Source organism: Diplotaxodon limnothrissa, linkage group LG16 (assembly GCF_057381915.1).
Source record: "Diplotaxodon limnothrissa isolate DT_005_m linkage group LG16, D_limnothrissa_male_GT1.1, whole genome shotgun sequence".
NCBI classification, from domain to species: domain Eukaryota; kingdom Metazoa; phylum Chordata; class Actinopteri; order Cichliformes; family Cichlidae; genus Diplotaxodon; species Diplotaxodon limnothrissa.
Window position 1 is genome coordinate 25,780,346 of NC_140611.1, and position 19,263 is coordinate 25,799,608.

Consider the following 19,263-nt stretch of genomic DNA (forward strand, 5'->3'; position numbering starts at 1 on the left):
CAAAACCATCAAACATTTACACCATCTCTTTCTGGTGCTCATGGAGGTAGAAGTGTGAGTTCAAAACTCCACAACAGGCACTTTGAACACTTGCTTTCTGAACATGAGTGCAAGAGCAAAATTTCCTTAAAATGCCCCCCGCCCCTTCGTGTCACCACTGTACATTCCTACATCTATAAACATTTACTGCTGTGCCAACATGTGGCACGGAAATATCTGGTACGACATAATTCTCCTCAAATACTCCCACTGTGATTTGTCCAGGTGGCTCTGCAACAGTAAAGCACTTTACACGTGTGTGTGTGTGTGTGTTTCATTCGCTCTCGAGGGCAGAAGGCATCAGTATGTTAACAAACAAACTCAGTCCCAGGATGGATCACTGGACCTTCTTATCGAGTCCATTCTGTGACTGGATGCCAAGTTTGAGTCGCTTCTGACTGAAGCGGCGGATGAGGGCACCAGGCAGCAGAGCCATGCAGGCGATGGCCAGCAGCTGCAGGAGCCGCTCCCAGGAGAACAAGTCATCCAGCGATGACACCTCGGATAGCATGACGCCTGTCTGGACGCAGATGAAGTTGTATGGCAGGAGGCCTGAAGAAGCGGACAATAGAGCAAGAACAAATTGTGCTGAAACACGATGGGTAACTTAATTTGCAATGACAGATGCAGCGTTGTGTTGTTGTTGCTTAACCCTGTAAGGCCCAAGAACCCATAATCCTAACCCTATGCTATCACATGAAAACTGTGTTTTTCCCCCCCTTTAAAAAACAGTTACTTGTTTTTACTCTATTACAACTCATGTGGTTATACCGGAGTGTTGGCATATGCCACCATATAAATTCTTAGTGTGCATATCTATGTAGAAACCAGGCTTAAGTCTGTGCTGTGAAGAGGAGTTTAATTAGGTTTTATGCAAGCTGTAGGAGGCCTGGCACGAGCTGGTAAGTAACAACATCACAATCAATCCGATTTTTATTTCGAACATATAAGTAATAATTTTGTTAATACCCTTAAAAACAAACAAATGCATTTATCAAAATTAGTAAGGAAAAAACAATGTTTTCATGTGTGTGATGGGCGCTGGATACTAAGAGCCCACATGTGGCCGACACTGTTGCCAACATTTATACCTGTTCTGTTCCTTTTCTATTAACGATATGATTAACTTTCAACCTGAAAGTCAAAGTCAAAGAGGTTGTTGCTCTCTGTGCAAGTTTAATGACCATGACCAGATCAAAGATGCCTGCAACTCGTTTAAAGACGAGGAAATCAGTCAGTTTAAGTCAGATATGGTTATGATTTTTTATAGGCACAGAATTATCTAAATCTAGAGGCGTATTAATAGATATAGCAGAGTTTTCCAGGAAGCGATAATTCAAAAAGTTAAAGCTAATAAGCTTGGTTTTAGCCTGTCAATAGTGACTGACTATTTTAAAAGCTGAAGCTGATCGTCATCCAGTATTTTGTTTTCAATGTGGAGTGCTAGACGTACCTCACTTAGTGTCACCAAGCAGAAAATCTGTGTGTGCTTACCAATGAAGACTGAGCAGAAAAAGAAGGTGATGGGGATGTTTACAATTGGGGCAGACATATTCAGAAACCAGTTGGGAGTCATGGGAAAGAACCTCAGGAAGAGCAGGAAGAAGAACAAACAGTCCTGGTTTTCCTCCACCTGGAAGACAAGGAGAACAGATCAGAGGGGCTGGAGATATTTACAGAGGCAGGCGGCAGGTGTGTGTCATTGTTCTCGTCCCCTGTTCACATCAACTAGTCACGCGCAAGTTAACTCATCAGCAAAACTATACCAAGAGTCATCTTTTCAAAGCGTTACAGTCAAGTAGTCCTTTTGGTGAATAATAATGCAAATCCAAATCTGGCATAACTCTCAGTATACTCGGATATTTGCCAAACACCCACCAGCTACGAAGAAGCTCATCTTGTCAGTACATATACGTCCGTTAAAGGCCCAGCAGGCCTACCTTATTTTGCCTGTGCGCGTGGGTTATCTCTCTCTCCTGTCCTTGGCACCGCCCTCTGCAGCTGACTCCACTCAGCATTCAGCACCAGGGAGTACTTTAGGTCAGGGAGAGCCACTGCTGTGTCAGCATGTGAGCTGTGCATAGGAGCGTGTTTGATCAGTTCTCTTCAACTTATTCTTTTTGTGACCCACACAGCAAAGCCATGTCTCAGGTTTTACTGCATTTGATCTCTTTCGGTTTAATTATTAAAACTTAAGAGAAAAAAAAAATTGACTTGATTGATTAAATAGAAGAAAATACATAACATTAAACATGTTAACAACACAAAAGCCATATTAAACGCAGACTACTTTAGGCCCGGAAGTAGGATTCGTCACGTCATCACTTAACAATCGGATAGATGTAGGCTGCCGGGGGATTCCCATGATGCATTGAGTTTTTCCTTTCCAGTCACCTTTCTCACTCACTATTTATTAATAGACCTCTCTGCATTGAATCATATCTGTTATTAACCTCTGTCTCTCTTCCACAGCATGTCTTTTATCCTGTCTTCCTTCTCTCACCCCAACCGGTCACAGCAGATGGCCGCCCCTCCCTGAGCCTGGTTCTGCCGGAGGTTTCTTCCTGTTAAAAGGGAGTTTTTCCTTCCCACTGTTGCCAAAGTGCTTGCTCATAGGGGGTCATATGATTGTTGGGTTTTTCTCTGTATCTATGAAGCGCCTTGAGGCGACTTTTGTTGTGATTTGGCGCTATATAAATAAAATTGAATTGAATTAATGTGCAGCTGTCAGAAAGAAACAAAAACAACAACAACAACAACACAAACTCGTGAATTCACAAGATTAATGACTTCCTGCCAGCGTTGTCCTGTTGTCTTTTTTTTTTCTTTGAGCCAGCAGTATTGCCTTCAGTGGTTACATATTTCATATTCTTTACAGATCTCCATCACCTGCTCTATCACCAGGTGTCTCTGACTGGAGTAGGTGGGACTCAATCTATTTTATGAGCAAGAAGAGTGATGTAGCAAACACCCCCTTTCACATAAGCACACATACAGCCTGAAGTAGAAAGGCCTTCCTAACAAAGAAAGCTGACATTGTGGTAGCTGTTCTCTCTGAAATTTTAGGTTATGGCTGGCTCTGTGTCAAACTTTCTCCTGGGCTTTGTGTGGGAACACAACAATGTCGCTTCTACATATTTGACAGCAGAGTCTGAAATTACACCTGTCAACCATTTCTTCCTTTTCAAGGACAAGAAGTCACTGATTTATCAGATTCTATTTGTAAAAATGAGTATACTGGATTTCTTAAAGTGATAATATGATATGGCCAATGTCTTCTTGTAGGAAGTATTATTGTTAATAATAGCTTGACAGGTAAAACCTTTGATTTTTGTAAATAAGATAAAGCGTAGCCCTCTTTACTGTTTATTTACAGCACACACAGCCAAATTAACAGTTGATCTCTGAGAAAACAACTTAATTTTAGTCCACCGGTATTTCAAAAACTTACTATCTTTGTTTCCTTCAGCGTGTTTTGTTTGTGTGACAGCCCAGTCATACCTTTCTCTGCAATGTGGAGACTTTATCTGGGAAGAGGTTCACAATGTAGTGTTTTCCAAAGAATTGGGAGAGGAGGAAGCACATTGTAGAGCCCACAGTTGTGAGCACACAGGCAAGCAGCAGTCCTTGATAGGGTCCAAATATAGCTCCCGCAAGAATGTTCTACACAATGACAAATGGAGACCAAAAGCCCGCGTTAATAGGCATCATCTGACACACAGCTCTGTGGCGTCTCTACATGCGAAAGGAGAGAAATACTTTGTGATCTAACACTGGTGTGAAGCCAGTATTTTGGCAGTTCTGCCCACTCAGATTGTCATTTGCATTATCTGAATATTCTTTTATCCTCCGCATTTATTTAAACAAGAGACACAAGCTGCATACCGCATGCTGCCCAAGTGCCTTTTGAATTTTCCTTCATCTTGCATGCAAATGTAATCTTTTCACACCTACAAGATGTGACACTTTTGGCATATTTTAGCCCATGTGTTCTCGTAATGTATTTAAACATACAAAATGCTTCATTAAAAGGATTTTACATGTGTTTTTAAGACAACCAGCACAAGAAATCTACCAGTTTTGTGCTCATCACAATGCTTGCCTTATCATCCTGGATCTATCTGTACACAGGACATTACCTTACCAGGAATGAGGATCCAGGAATAGCAAAGGACTGCTTGTAGAGATAAGCACTGCAGAAGAGGAGCAGGACATATCCAGTGTGCTCTGTCTTGTAGAACTGCAAGAGTTCAGCGAGTTCCCGGAGCTCCTCCAAGTCTGAAGGGAACTTTAACCTGTGAGAACATTCACATTTAAGTTAGTCATTTCTGTCAGGCCAGTTTCATGTTCACAGAAAGACCGGCAGCACAGAAAAAATATCATTGTGATCAAAAATGTTTTAACTTAAAGTTATTTTTAGATTTAAATACCCAAAAGAGTAACCCATGTGATTGCTGATGGGACTACAAACATGGTCCTATACCTATATCTGCTAAAATCTGCTAAAACTGATACCAAAACAGTCTTTTTACATCACTTAAAAAACTAAGCTATTTTTTAAAGAAACTGCAATTTTTTCTAACTACCATCTGTTTTACTATTGACAAATCTCACTTCAATCCAAGATAAGTACAAAGAATGAAGTGAGTTTCTTTGAAAAGTTCATTCTTTGTGAGACAGAGTCAAACAGTTAGCATCACACTGTTGCTGCAGATTTTGTCAGCTGCACATTTATGGATGCAAATATCCCATCCCACCACATCCCAGAGGTGCTCTATTAGATTGAGATCTGGTGACTGTGGAGGCCATTTGAGTGCAATGACCTAATTTTCATGTTGAAGAAACCAGATTTAGTGTATCTGACACAGTGCATTATTCTTCTGGAAGAAGACAATGGACACACTGCTGCTATAAAGGAAAGAACCTGGTCAACAATGACACTCAGGTAGGCTGTGGTGATAAACAATGGTCAGCTGGTACAAAAGTACCCAGAGGGTGCTGAAAAATCTGCTTTGAATTCCAGCATCAGTTTCCTTTTCCTATGTAATCTTCTGCCCTGTAGCCCATCTGATTCAGGGCTTGATGTGCTGTGAGAACAAGCCATGTTCACCCAGAGAACTGCCACTCACACCGTGTGATTGGCTGATTATACATTTGTGTTAACAAGCAGTCAAAAAGTGTACCTAATGAGCAAAAGTATTATTTTAGGCTAATGAATGATATGAGGATCCCATTACACCTCTTTCTATGAAGTATCTGAATGACACAAACACCGGAAGGAGGTTTCCTCACTCAAAAATGGGACCTCGCTTGAAAACTTGAATGCTCTGCATGTAATTTAGAGTCCTGGCTTGGTGCAACTTTTATATGGGAAAAATCGTGACTTGGTTTGGGATGACACAGCTTTGAGCGTGTTCTTTTTCATTCATTACCAAAACTACACTTCAGTGGGAAAAAAAGGTTGAGCCCAGATAAACGCAAAATAATGCAGGAAGAGCTGGACACTGTTAATCTACTGTATTAAAACCAAATTACATTTCTACAGTAAACAACAACACAGCACTTGTCAATTATGACCTGATGACAACCCTCACAAGTTAAAACAGAAGCAAAAACTGGACTTGCTGTTTTAACTTTAGCTTTTCCAAAAGAGGCTTCAGTTAGAGTTAGTTAGTTTTTAGAGTCACTGCTTTTTGAAGGGGGGTTAAAAGCCTGCACATACGCTGCCTGTGCCTTATGAGCTGCATGCTAACATTAGCTTACTAGTGACCCAGCAGGGTCCAATTTAAATAAAGCTAAATTATGCACAGCATATAACAAAGCCCCAAACTATGGGTTACCAGCCAGCGGCTAAATATACCAGTCACCTGCTGGGTTCTTCTTCGTCTAAGGAGTCGCCGGGCTGCTGCTGTTGCTCCTCGGACACATGTCCAGCCTCGGCGCTCCGGACAGAACGCTTTCTTGGTCCCGCGGGGAGGTACAAGGACAGGGAATATAGATACAAGCTGGCTGCGGCGACAACCGTAATTAGTCCTACGAGTGAACGCATGTTCCCCTGAGTTTGATAGCCAGAAAAAAGCTTCACGTCCCGGTTGCTGTCAGCGAGAATAGCAACGGCAAGAAGCGGCAACCAACCGCCGCAGTGACGTCACATCCCCATGTCAATAGAACAGTTAAAATATTCAAATTACTAACCCACTAGCACCCACAAGTATATCTTATAATTTAATAGTCAGATTAAAGTACATATCAATAATATAAAAGGCGGGGAAAAAATAATTATTTATATTCTCTGCTTCCGATAGGGGGCGATAAGCGCGAGTGTTTGCCGCAGAAGAAGAGCGTTTGTTTACACGGAGGGGGAGGAAGTGTGACAAAGGTGATGAAGGATTGCTAACTGGATTAAAGTCAAGTTTCAAAGTTCAGTCTGCACTGCAAAAAAGAGAGTGCGACAACTCCAAGTATTCCTTCGACACCATGGCTCAGTACACTCGCGTTTCGGGATCCGTGGGCTTGATTACTCTCCAAAGTCCTCCCGTTAATGCACTCAGGTGAGCCGATTTAATGAACTTGGTCTGCACAACTTCTTATACTGCATTTTTCTATTTTTTAGCGTGTCTCGTAATGCGAATTCACATGTGCCTGATTGATTTTATATACAGTAGAGCTGTAGCTGCAACAGCAATTTGCAGCTTACACAAGAACAAGTAGAAAAGTAGAAATCACGAAAGAGAGCTTTGTGCACCAGAAGATAGTAACTCAGGGGTTTTACCAGAGGGTGGCGTCAGAGAGAGTGATCCTCTGATTGCTGTTGTAAATGGCTTGAACCATAATCTGTCAAACATGAGTGATATCAAGTCTTTCTGTGCCAAAGTTGAAGTGACTGTTATGTCCTTTATTTATCCAGTAAAAAGACTTATCATACTTAATGTTTTTTTAAATAAATCTGGCCAAGAGGGAAGTAGAAAATTAAAACAAATACCATATTAGTTGTATAAAGATATTTTAATTTGCCATAAAGAAGTGGATTGCTTATAATGTAGAGCGCAGAGTCGCTACTTGCAAAACAGGTCCTTTGTTTATTTTATATACACCCCTTCATAAACCCTGGTGTCTACAGCCTGTTTACAAATAGACACAAAGGTTTTGTAGTTGGTACTTTTTATAGACGGCTGTCTCATCATGCAGATTATTCCTAAACTGGCAGCTGCCATTCTTCTGCATATAGAGTCAGTAGGTTTTCATACCTTTAAGTACATTTTAGTGATCGGTTAATCTCATTCACGGCATTTACTTCAGGGTGATTTATTACCACCGCTGCTTTAGGAACAGCTTGAGGCTTAATACATTACAACAGAGAACTGTGATTAATTAACAGCTCACTAAAAACTCACCCAACCACAGTGTGATCTACTGGACCCTGGAACCTTTACTGGACCTCACAAGTTTACTTTAAGTCACTTAAGCTGTAGCAATAAATGAATCTATTTACTCCTTAGTTATGCTATCGTTGCCCTGTTTTATAGACATTTTCTCATCTTGTTTTTTTTTTTTTTTTTAATTCTATTCTGATGTGTACCTTAACGGGAAATCGACTGTATGATGCATTTTATTAGCTTCGTAAGATAAAATTATCAAAAAATAAAGTACATAGATGTTAATTATCAAAGTTTATACTGCTGTGCCTGTATTTGTTACATGCTTTTATTTTAAATTTGTGAAGAAGGGCTACAGCAGAACAGTTTACTGTTAAGTTTCAAATTTCACAAAGGGTGGAAAAAAAGGCCAAATAAAGTCGTGACTTTTTCCTCATGCAGTGCAGCGGTGAGGCAAGGCATTGTGGACTTGATGCAGAGAGCACTCAGTGAGCCAGAAGTGAAGTCTGTGGTCATCTGTGGCCAGAATGGGATATTCTGTGGGGGTATGCACATTTATTTTTTTATTTTTTATTTTATAATGTAAGTGTCTCTGTCTGCCCATCTTCTTTCACTTATCCTATTGAAATTATTTTTTAAAGTATATTTTAAAAACATGCTCCATGACAGATTGGATCAAGTTGATCCCACTTTGTTCTTCTGGTGTTTTCCCTTCAATTTGAGTTCCCTTCAGAGTGGGCACCTCGAGTCCCTAAAAAGGGAACAAAGTAAAAAAAAAAAAAGCCTGTATTTATATAGCGCTTTTCTAGTCCCTAAGGACCCCAAAGCGCTTTACATATCCAGTCATCCACACATTCACGCACACATTCACACACTGGTGATGGTAAGCTACATTGTAGCCACAGCCACCCTGGGGTGCACTGACAGAGGCGCCCCAGGGTGGCTGTGTCAGTGAAGTTCACAAACAACCAAACATATTAGTGATACTCTAACAAAATAAACACATTTTCAGTAGGTTTTTTTTTTGCCCTTTTTATTAATTTAATGTTAATATTCCATCATTAAAAGGTGATTTGTTGCATACACATAATGCAGTAAACAATACAATACATGGCATTTGCAGGTGTAAACACAAAAGCAAAACCAGAAGTAAATAATTTCACATAGAAATAATCCTAAACTGTACATTTTTCAACTATTTGTGTCATTATGTCCACCATCATTTAACTTGGAGCTTATTTGCTTAACCGTTGTGTTTCATTCTATAAAATATGAAAAATAGAGAAACGTGTTTTTTTCTCAACTAGAACCCAAATATGTCTGTCAGACAAGGTTGAGAAAAGTAGAAAAGAGCTACACAAAATAATGAATTGCTGATCTGCATATCATGACCTTTCTTTCTCCAAGTTTCTGATCATTTTGTCGATTTGAATTTATGCAACAGGAGCAGACATCAAGGAGTTTGGGGGACAGATGTCTGGGCCTCCCCTGATACCGATGATCCATGCCATCGAGGCTGCTTCCAAGCCCGTGGTGGCAGCTATAGAGGGGATCGCTTTAGGTGGAGGCCTTGAGTTGGCACTTGGCTGTCATTATCGGATCGCACACTCTAAAGTTAGTTCATGCTTCAGATCTCTGTCCCTGTCAGCCAGTGTCTCTTTAATGTCAGCGATGTAACGCATCGATGTCTGTCAGTATCTGGCATGTTGTGAAGCTTTTGCATAATAATGTTTTTTGTTTTTTTTTTAATAAATTTGCAAATGACTAGAAAAAGAGTGAGTTTGTCTGTCAGACTTGAAAAGGTTCTTATCTGTCCAGAATACATTTGATATTTATGTCACTCACAGAAGCCAGGCAGAATAACACATATCATATTCAAAGAATATTTCCAGAAACATTTTTCTCTAATGTCTAAACCTCCACAGTTCAGTACGTCCCGTTTATCAAATTTTGTGCCTTTATGTCTTTTCAGGCCAGAGTGGGACTTCCAGAGGTGACTCTGGGGCTGCTGCCTGGTGCAGGGGGAAGCCAACGTTTGCCGAGGCTCATCGGTGTCCCGGCTGCCTTGGACCTCATCACCACAGGTAGCAGAAAGAAGTTAACACTGTCTGACTTTGATTAATAAAGTTTCCTAAACTTGGCGACTCCCAGCAACTTTTGGTTTCTGAAGAAGAGCACGCCCTAAAACGTTTGATAATAAAGCACCCAGACGTGTCACTGTATGCAGTCCTGCTAAAAACTAATGAGAAACTATTCAGTAGCTTATAGAACCGCCTATAGAGGCAATAGTTTGACTTTATAGCCTCTCACATCATGTGTTTACAACATTGCTTCATTTCATTGAGGTTTGCTGGCATTTGAGTATACAGAGCTCTCTTAAGGTCTCAACACAGCATATTAGTCACTGGGCCTACAGCAAGTGTTGTAGATTTGCTGTTGTGGTTGGGCTCATCGTCCAGTTCAATGACCCAATTTTGGCCGAGCTTTAGCTCACGGACAGAGAGCCTCATATTTGACTCTAGAATACTTTGGTATACAGAGTCTGAATGATCAGCCCTTCACCACAGTGGTTAACTGTTGTTGTGAGGTGTTTGTGCTGATGCTGTGTTTTGTTTTCTGTGCATTATGACCAAACATCTCCACTTTGTCTTGTTTGTCCAAATCACATTGTTCCAGAAGTCTTATGTTTTGTTCAGATGCAATTCTGCAAATAGAGCTGTGCTGCCTCTGGAGAGAAGAGGCTTTCTCCTGGAAACCAAACAAGTCATATTTGTTCAGTGTGTCTCTGATTGTACAACCATGACTTTAATATTTAACGAACAAACTAAGGCCTAAGATGTTGCTCTTAAGTTGGTTTATTTTATTTTTTATTTTTTGCCGTTTCTCTGATTGTTGCACGCTGTGACCTTGAGGTGAATTTGTTTGGATGTTGGCAGTCTACCAAAGCTCCTGCTTTCATAGAAATGCTCACACTTGCTAATGATCATTTATTTAACTGTATTTGATTAGCAGCACCTGTCTGCTGCTTACCCCTGTAATTCCTATGGAAACAGCAAGGGTTTTTTTTTTTTCTTTTTTCACATGTGACTGAAAATAAAATCAAAATAAACCAGGAGACAGTTTACATTGATGACCAGCAGAGGTCAGCGTGAATTAACGTTTTACTATGTGATGCTGCAGGAGCGATTCACTGCCCTGTTCAGAATGTCTGAAATGTTCCTCACAAACTATAATTCTTCATCTTTTGATTTTTTTTAAAAGTCTATTTTACTCTATTATGCTATTTAGTTTTGTGAGACGTTGCCTTTATTTAACTAAAACAGGAGATGATGTGGTTTTAAGCTAAGCGTCTAAATGCCAAGGTCACCTGAAACGGTCATCATTAATTCATATTATGTTCATCGTATCATTCATATGGAGCCTTGACGACACTCATGTCTCCCACAGGTCGCCACGTGACTGCCGCAGAGGCACTGAAATTCGGATTAGTGGACCAGATTACTGATCACAACACTGTGAATGTAGCTGTGAAGTTTGCCCAGCGAGTCGCAGGTGAGATGTGGATGAAGGGAAAAAAAGAAGCAAATGGTACTCACTGGCTTATTATACTCTCTCTCTTCACTGGTTTAAAAATTGATTCTGTGGAAGCAGGGTAGAAATTCCACCTAGAGCAGTTATTTTAGGCGAGTCTGACATCAAGAAGCGCTGATATGTAGGTTGTGGAAGTAAAAGGAAGGAGAAAATGCAGCAGCCAGATCCTTCACCACAGAAGCCATAAATGTTTCATGGATCTGTCAGATGTGCTCTGATGTCTTCACTGCTTTTGCTGTATTATTCAGAAGGGCGAAAAGGGACAAACTTTCCTAGAATATTCATAACGGGCCCTCACCAGTCATTTTGGAGGATGAGGATTTCCCCCACACGTGCGTACCAGCCTCATTTACTCGCTGAATGGGCTGCGAAGTGTGCCACATCCCTGTAGTTTAGGATGATTTATCAGTCAGTGGAAAGAGCGGCCCATTCATATTTGCTAGATGGTGATAAATAGTGACAGAAAGCATTGGTAGACTCAGCCTGAATGAAAAAGTATGACAAAATTTTTCAGTCATCTAGTTTACTTTTTGGAAAAAAGCCTCAATTTTTACCGGTCTTTGCGCTAAGCTAAGCAACCTCATATTAGGCATACAGACACAAGTACTATGAAACCTTTCATCCAACACTCAGCAAGAAAGCGGAGAGGCATATCAGAATGTCCTATTCCCTTTATTCATTTGAGCATTTATGAGTGCTATATTCCCTCTAGTACTGCAGAATAATGCACACACCACCCACTCTGCTGTGTGGTTCGGTGAGGGGAAGGTACATTTTGTTTAGTCCTGCCTCGGCATAGCCCTGCGAGAGCTTATGTTTCTTCTCCACGAAAGGAACGTGAGATGATGTTTTCATGACTACCCTGTAGGGTGCGTGCTAGATTTTTTTTTTTGATTTATTTATTTTTATTCCAGAGATGTCATCTTCATCTCTGGTGAGATTTCTTGGCAGTGACGGCTCATTTCGAAGGCATTTATGTTGGCAGCAATCTCACTACATCTGCACAAAACGTCAACAGTTAAGTCTTTAGGTTTGATTTACAATCAAAAGATGATTACAGTCTTGTGCTTTTTTTTTTTAAAAAACATTTTTTTTACACAAATGTTTTTTGTTTTTTTCCCTCCGCAGTCTACTGCCAAGTTGACTTTGAGTGGGTGAGGAAGTGAGTGTTGTTGGTAAAGCCGAGGCTTAGAGTGAGTCAGACGGAGAAGCCAACGGTGTACAAGATGGGAGATTTGAGGAGATCGGGCCGAATCTGTGGAGGTTTTTAACAGATATTCCAGTCTTTTAGGTTGATTAGCAGGGGTGTTAAGTAGGGACGAGAAATGTGCAATTAACTTTACAAACCGAGCGTGACTGTTTGTGACATCGAGACGCGCAGCTGACGACACCCACGGAGTACAATCAGTCTGTGCACACAGTGTGTGGGTACATATTTATCCAAATTTACCCCAATTCTGAAAAAAACTGGTCTAGATCCCAACAACTTTAATAATTTTCGTCCTATCTCCAATCTACCATTTCTCTCAAAAATCCTTGAAAAAATAGTTGCTTCACAAGTCCATCTTCACCTAACTGATAATAACCTTTATGAACAGTTCCAGTCTGGCTTTCGTCCTCTACATAGCACTGAAACTGCTCTTATAAAAATAACAAACGACCTTCTTATAGCAGCTGATTCTGGTCTCCTCTCCATCCTTATCCTTCTTGATCTGAGTGCAGCTTTTGACACCATCTCTCATCCCATTCTCCTTAGCAGATTAGCTTCTATTGGTCTCTCTCACACTCCACTAGCCTGGTTTAAATCATACCTATCTGACCGCACTCAGTTCATTCAATTAAAATCCTTCACTTCTCAGCTTTCTCCTTTATCCACTGGGGTGCCCCAGGGATCTGTCCTCGGGCCCCTTCTTTTCATCATCTACCTTCTTCCACTCGGACATATTTTTCGTAAATATAATATTCAGTTCCACTGCTACACCGATGACACCCAGCTCTATCTCTCTACCAAACCTGACTCTACTCTTCCTCCACCCTCCCTCATCCTCTGTCTAGCTGAACTTAATTCTTGGTTCTCCTCCAACTTTCTTAAACTCAACAGCAATAAATCGGAACTTCTTCTGGTTGGCACTAAACGACTGCTATCCAGAATTAACAATTTCTCTCTCACCATCAATAACTCGCTGGTCCCTATCTCTCCCTCTGTGAAAAGCTTGGGTGTCATTCTCGATAGCACATTATCCTTTAACTCACATATCAATAATATTACACGTGCAGCATATTTCCAACTCCGTAACATTAATCGCCTCCGCCCCTTCCTCACACCTCACGCCACTGCCATTCTCATCCATAATCTTGTTATCTCTAGAATTGACTACTGCAACTCATTATTATTTGGCCTCACACAAAAATCTATCAACAAGCTCCAACGTGTCCAGAACTCTGCTGCCCGTATTATTACTAGGACTTCTTCTACCCACCACATCTCCCCAATCCTGAAGCAACTTCACTGGCTCCCGGTCAAATTTCGCATCCATTTTAAAATAATTCTGTATACATTCAAGGCTATTCATTCTCTCTCTCCACCGTACCTCTCTGACTTATTACAGATGAAGCTCCCATCCCGCTGCCTCAGATCTTCATCTTCTCTTTCTCTCTCTGTTCCCTCTGCTCGTCTGATCACAATGGGAGGGAGGGCCTTTAGCTGCTCTGCCCCTCGACTTTGGAATTCCCTACCCCCGGACCTCAGAAATATTAGTTCATTCTCTCTTTTTAAGTCCACCCTCAAAACTCATCTGTTTAAAATTGCCTATTCTTAAATTTCTGTATGTTTTAACTTTTATCTTCTATTTTTACCATTGTGTATATTTCCAGTTTTTATCTGTTGTACAGTGTCCTTGGGTGCTTTGAAAGGCGCTATTTAAATAAAATGTATTATTATTATTATTAAAGAGCAGTTGCACTTAAACTGATGCACGTGTGGCCTCGCAGATGTACACACACACTCACACACACACACACTCACAACACACACCATATACACGCAAGCTCGCGAGTCGAGGCTGGTGACGAGATTAACTTTTTTACCCCAGCGGTTGCAACATCTGTCCCGCTACATCTGTGAGGACGGCCAGGATTCCCAACCGCTGCGCAACAAATCCACAGCTCGACCATTTACAGATTAAGCGCTTCAATAATACTCTCCTAAATTACACAGGAATCGCATTGCACTGACACACAATACTTCACAGACATTTATTGTAGACAGAATGTGCATTAAACTGGTTTAAAATGACCCTCATAAGTCATTCCACACTTACAGTATGTTGTTTTAGGCAAAATACCTCCTTACTAAGTGGATACTCATAATCAAATATGGCCACTGTCCCTTTAAGCTTTGCCATGGTGACCCAGTTTCTGGCCCAGACCCATGGCTGAGTGTAATTCAGTGGAGCTGTGAAGGATTCTGACTACTGTCCCATGTAATCACGTCAGAGGAGACAGGAACGGGAATTAAGATTTTTAACAAGGTTTTAGCCGAGTGGTCATCTTCTTCACAGTCATTGTTCCTCAGGCTTGAACACATCAGATGGGAAATCTTACGTTCGAAAGTTTTAGTATCTTTATATTAAATCTTTTCATGTAATTTGGCGCGTGGGGGGAGAAATGATGTTGCTCAAAGGATTGCGAATTCAGTTTATCCCCCCCTCTCTTCTTTGCTCTCACAGTTGGAAATTTACCTGCTATTTTGTCTGTTTTGCTTTTCATTCTGTTTCAGATCTGCGTTATTCAAGGTGAATGGTAACAGTAAACTGGCAAGGTCCCTCCCATTATCTGGGAATGGTCTGTCAAATCCCTCTGCACGTATAAGCTACCGGGCTATCTAGTGATTGAGTGGATGAGTGTGCCTGAAAAACCAATTACACCTGGACTGTGTGTGCTGAGAGCTGGTTGACAAATTTGAGAAGGTGGAAAAGAGTGGTACCTCTGGAAGATGGGAGGCACTTTTCGGTTTGAAAAGTTGAATTGTGCAGAGGCATCTGCACAGAAATCAGAAATGTAATTGCAGACTACAGGTTTAGCTGTCAGAAGTGTGACGAAGCTGAAAGCAGGCGATCATTCGGCTGGGGTCACATCGTCCTTTTTTTCTTTCTTTCTCTTTTTTTTTTTCCCCCCTGCAGATCAGCCGCTGGATGCACGTCGTATAAGCACATATCCGTGTCTGTGCCCCTCTGATGTGGCTGTTCTGTTTGAGGAAGTGATGCAGAGGGTGCGCCGGACTGCCCGTGGAGCCATAGCACCAATTGCGTGTGTCCAGGCGGTGCGCGCAGCGGCCACCCTGCCCTACAATCAGGGAATGGAGCGGGAGAGAGAGCTGATGGCTACTCTCTTCACCTCTGGCCAGGCCCGCGCTCTGCAGTACTTTTTCTTTGCTCAGAGAGCCGTCGGCAGGTGGAGCATGCCCAGTGGAGCCCGCTGGGATACGAGCAAGCCCAGGCCTGTACATAAAGCAGCTGTGATTGGTAAGGGCTTTTGTGGCTTTTAATTTCTACTTGTCCCAAGCTTTTCATTTATCACAAGCACGTTGACTCATCTCACTATCCGAGTGGCATCTCTACATCCAGGTTGCCTATGGAAACTAAGCCCTTGTTTACACTTCAGCTGAGTTTTAATGGATGTCTCTTCCCTGCCGCGAGGCTTGGATGTATGACAATCTGGATATGTGAAGCTCAGCAGCTTGTGTATTAAAATTGCAGGCTTTGGAAAAACGCTATGCTGCCAATGTAAAACTATTTACAGTCTAGCATTGCACAAAATGTTCCGTGTATATATTTATATCCTGTAATTTAACAGAAATGTCTCTGGCATTTGCATGGCTGTTGGTTCCGATATTTTTCCCCCCCCTATAGTCAGCGTGATTTTTGGTTTTGTTTTGTTTTTTTGTCGTTTCAGGTCTTGGCACCATGGGAAGAGGCATAACTGTTGCCCTTGCACAGGCAGGGTTCTCCGTGGTAGCTGTGGAGACTCAAGAGAAGCAGCTGATGGAGGCAAAGCAGGCAATATCAGGCATGTTGGAGCGAGGGGCTAAGAGACGTGGGGTCGCTCCTGCTCTAGACAAGATCAATTACGGCCGTAACATCCAGTCGGTAGCAGATGTCGACCTTGTCATCGAAGCTGTGTTTGAGGACATGGCTCTGAAAAAGAAGGTCTTTCAGCAGCTGTCCGCTGTTTGTAAACCTAGCACGTTCCTGTGCTCAAACACCTCTGGATTAGATATCGACCAGCTGGCCTGTCAAACCCGCAACCCAGAGCTTGTGGTTGGGATGCACTTTTTTGCTCCAGCCCACGTCATGAAGCTGCTGGAGGTGGTTTATGGGCCAAAATCCTCTCCTCTTGCTGTGGCAACTGCCATGCAACTGGGAAAGAAAATTGGGAAAGTCAGTGTGGCGGTTGGAAATTGTCGGGGTTTTGTGGGGAACCGCATGCTGAAGCCGTATTTGGAACAAGCCCTCTTCTTGTTGGAAGAGGGAGCCACACCTGAGTTTGTGGATCAAGTGCTGGAGGAGTTTGGGTTTGCCATGGGTGTGTTCAGAATGTCTGACCTCTCTGGGCTTGATGTGGGCTGGAAAGTGAGGATGGCTGATGGCTTGGCAATGCCCGACCCAACAACGGGACAGCCAACGAGGCTCCGACAAGGTCGTAGGTACAGCCCCCTGGGAGACCTGCTCTGCGAGCAGGGACGGTTTGGTCAGAAAACAGGCAGAGGGTGGTATCAGTATGATAAACCTGGCAGTCAGGTGGCTAAGCCTGACCCTTGGTTGCACAGCTTCCTTGATGAGTACCGAGCCCGGCACGCTTTGGTGGCACACCGCATAGACCACCAGGAGGTGCTGGAGCGCTGCCTCTATTCCATGATCAATGAGGGCTTCCGCATCCTGGAGGACGGAATAGCCGCAGGGCCTGAAGACATCGACGTCATTTACGTGTTTGGCTACAGCTGGCCTAGACACCACGGAGGCCCCATGTTTTACGCTGCCACAGTTGGCCTAAACAAAGTCCTTGAGAGGCTCGAGCACTACTACCAGGCTCACCCTGATGTGCCCAGCCTGCAGCCCTGCCACTTGCTCAGGAAGCTGGTGGCCAGCGGCAGCCCACCAATCCAAAAGTGGAGGGAAGTGATTAAGAAAGTCCGCAGCCAGCTGTAAACAACATTTCAACTTTAATGTGTTAATGCACTTCTGAGTTTACAAGCTGATTAAATGTTGACTTGCATAATCAAATAATAAGAAGCACCTGTAAAACTAAATGCATTTACCTTAAACCAAAAAAGGACCTCCTGTCTTTGCCAACCGCATTTGTTTTTTATCGTGACAGGAAAATTGCTCACCTCATAGATGAATATGTTCAACATGAAATACTAATAAAAACAGTGTCTATTGTGTATTAGTAGCAGTAATAAAGATTGATACAATAGATTGATCCAAAAAATTAATAGTGCAAATCTTCAGGAGTAGAATGGCACGCGCTTTAAGGAAAATTAACCATAATTTGGAAAAATAAACTGAAAGAAAAGTGTGACGGGAGTAGATGAACAGCACAGTACTGGGGATATTTGCAGGAAGCAAGTCATCTTAGTGTACGTGAAATGTCAGCTGATAAGAATAACAGAAGGAAGAAATTATACATCTTCAGCAGAGATGGATGACTGCGGGGAGGAGGGACCTCCTGTGGCGTTCAGCAAAGTACTTAGTCATTCTGTCTCTGGTGGACCAGACCACTGTGGAGAGGCTGGGCAGTGTTGTCTGTAGATAGACAGACAGATACTTTATTGTCCCCATGGGGGAAGTATGACTTGGACACTGCAAAGCCAGACCCCTCAACAAATATGGGCACTCGGCACCAACAGATACAGATTTAAAAGCCCAAAGGATAAGAACATCACTCAGACTGGATTTGAACTGCAGCCTCGTTTTATTTTGATCTTACTGACAGTTTGTACAGTTTGACTGTATTATCATTTCTTATATTTTGTCTACTTTATTCACACACGGAGGTGGACACAATACTAGGAGTGGCCACAGTGAAAAACAGACCTGACCAGGCTTTGAAGCCAGCGAATGTATTGCAGCAGATGAAGCTCTACAGAGGAAATAAAACTAATAATTGTGAATAAAATGTCTTTACTTAAGTTTGTGCTTTTAAAATTGTTTACCAAAAACATATATGGCACATAATATGCTAACGTTTGAATGTAAATTAACTTTTTGCTTTTCCTGGTTGTCACTAATGATACTGCACAGTATAATCTGACTCTTCCAATAAAGACTTTATACAATCAGGTGTTGATCTGTTGTGATTTATACAAAAAAATGAATGATTGGTCCTCATCAAAATGATGCAATATCTAAAATCTAAAGTTTATTTAGTCAAATAATGAATCATTAAGGAAAGTGTGATCGGTATAAGCTGAATATATATATTTCAATTAAATTAAACATTTTACATTATATTTATATATGTAACATGTAATCAGATTACTTCAAGCAGGCATTTTGGGGCTTGAATATGTTTAAGTGTAGCGTTGTGCACCGCTTTTATTTGGCTTCTTCACGGGGTTCCACGTCACTTGTCCACAGGGTCTCCTTGGGTCTGTGTTTTCTGCTGACTCAGCCGAAGCGATGACACAGGAGAGCCGGGGGAGACGCGCAACTCTAAATTGCGTTTATAGAAATCAATGGCTCACTCTCAAGTAAATCCCATCCCACGTCCAGCAATGAACAGATGTTCGGGTTGCCACCTAGCGGTAAAAACACTCCACGCTGAGCAGCTGGCTTGTGTTGATGTATTGCTCCATATTCTTTCTTTCTTTCTTTCTTTCTTTCTTTCTGTATTTATTTATTTATTTATTTGTCCCCGATCTGCAGAGTTTCTGAAACCGTTAATGCACTTAAATAACGCACGCCCATGCGTAGGTGTTAAGAATAAATAGTACGAGATCTAGCAGCAGACTTTCATGAATCAAAACCACCAATCAAAATGCTACTCTTGGGTGAAATGCGGAATATATTAATGTCATAGTCAGACGTTGATCTTTTGAAGTTTTTTTTTTTTTTTTTGGAGGGTCTGATGAAAGCCTGTGTGTGTGTTTGAAGTGTGCAGAGCAGCTGGCTTTGTGTTTGTGGACTCCTCCCGTTGTGTGATGAAGTTCAGATGCGCGCCGTTGTTCCGTACGCGCGTCACCAGGGGTACAGAGGAG

The 19,263-nt window shown here is 41.9% G+C and overlaps 2 protein-coding genes across 2 annotated transcripts; one reads left to right on the forward strand and one right to left on the reverse strand.

Moving 5' to 3' along the window:
- tmem41aa (transmembrane protein 41aa) lies at positions 1-6,146 on the reverse strand. Its single transcript, XM_085373993.1, has 5 exons — positions 5,907-6,146; positions 4,184-4,334; positions 3,541-3,702; positions 1,534-1,672; positions 1-591 (listed from the first exon to the last, which is right to left on the reverse strand). The coding sequence occupies exons 1-5, from the start codon at positions 6,086-6,088 to the stop codon at positions 377-379; spliced, it is 849 nt and encodes a 282-aa protein (XP_085230119.1). The 5' UTR covers positions 6,089-6,146; the 3' UTR covers positions 1-376.
- A 292-nt stretch (positions 6,147-6,438) lies between these two features.
- ehhadh (enoyl-CoA, hydratase/3-hydroxyacyl CoA dehydrogenase) lies at positions 6,439-18,337 on the forward strand. The gene is made up of 7 exons (XM_085373992.1): positions 6,439-6,590; positions 7,857-7,960; positions 8,860-9,029; positions 9,388-9,499; positions 10,863-10,967; positions 15,188-15,529; positions 15,960-18,337. The coding sequence occupies exons 1-7, from the start codon at positions 6,517-6,519 to the stop codon at positions 17,210-17,212; spliced, it is 2,160 nt and encodes a 719-aa protein (XP_085230118.1). The 5' UTR covers positions 6,439-6,516; the 3' UTR covers positions 17,213-18,337.
- Positions 18,338-19,263: the final 926 nt, after the last annotated feature.

Bases quoted from the DNA above. Each gene is read 5' to 3' on its own strand.
- tmem41aa (XM_085373993.1), bottom strand. From the start codon at position 6,088: ATGCGTTCACTCGTAGGACTAATTACGGTTGTCGCCGCAGCCAGCTTG. The intron at 3,703-4,183 runs GTAAGGTAATGT...GTCATTGTGTAG, and splicing joins TTCCTGGATCCTCATTCCTG to AACATTCTTGCGGGAGCTAT. The intron at 592-1,533 runs GTAAGCACACAC...CCGCTTCTTCAG, and splicing joins TTTCTGCTCAGTCTTCATTG to GCCTCCTGCCATACAACTTC.
- ehhadh (XM_085373992.1), top strand. From the start codon at position 6,517: ATGGCTCAGTACACTCGCGTTTCGGGATCCGTGGGCTTGATTACTCTC. The intron at 7,961-8,859 runs GTATGCACATTT...TTTATGCAACAG, and splicing joins GAATGGGATATTCTGTGGGG to GAGCAGACATCAAGGAGTTT. The intron at 9,500-10,862 runs GTAGCAGAAAGA...TGTCTCCCACAG, and splicing joins CTTGGACCTCATCACCACAG to GTCGCCACGTGACTGCCGCA.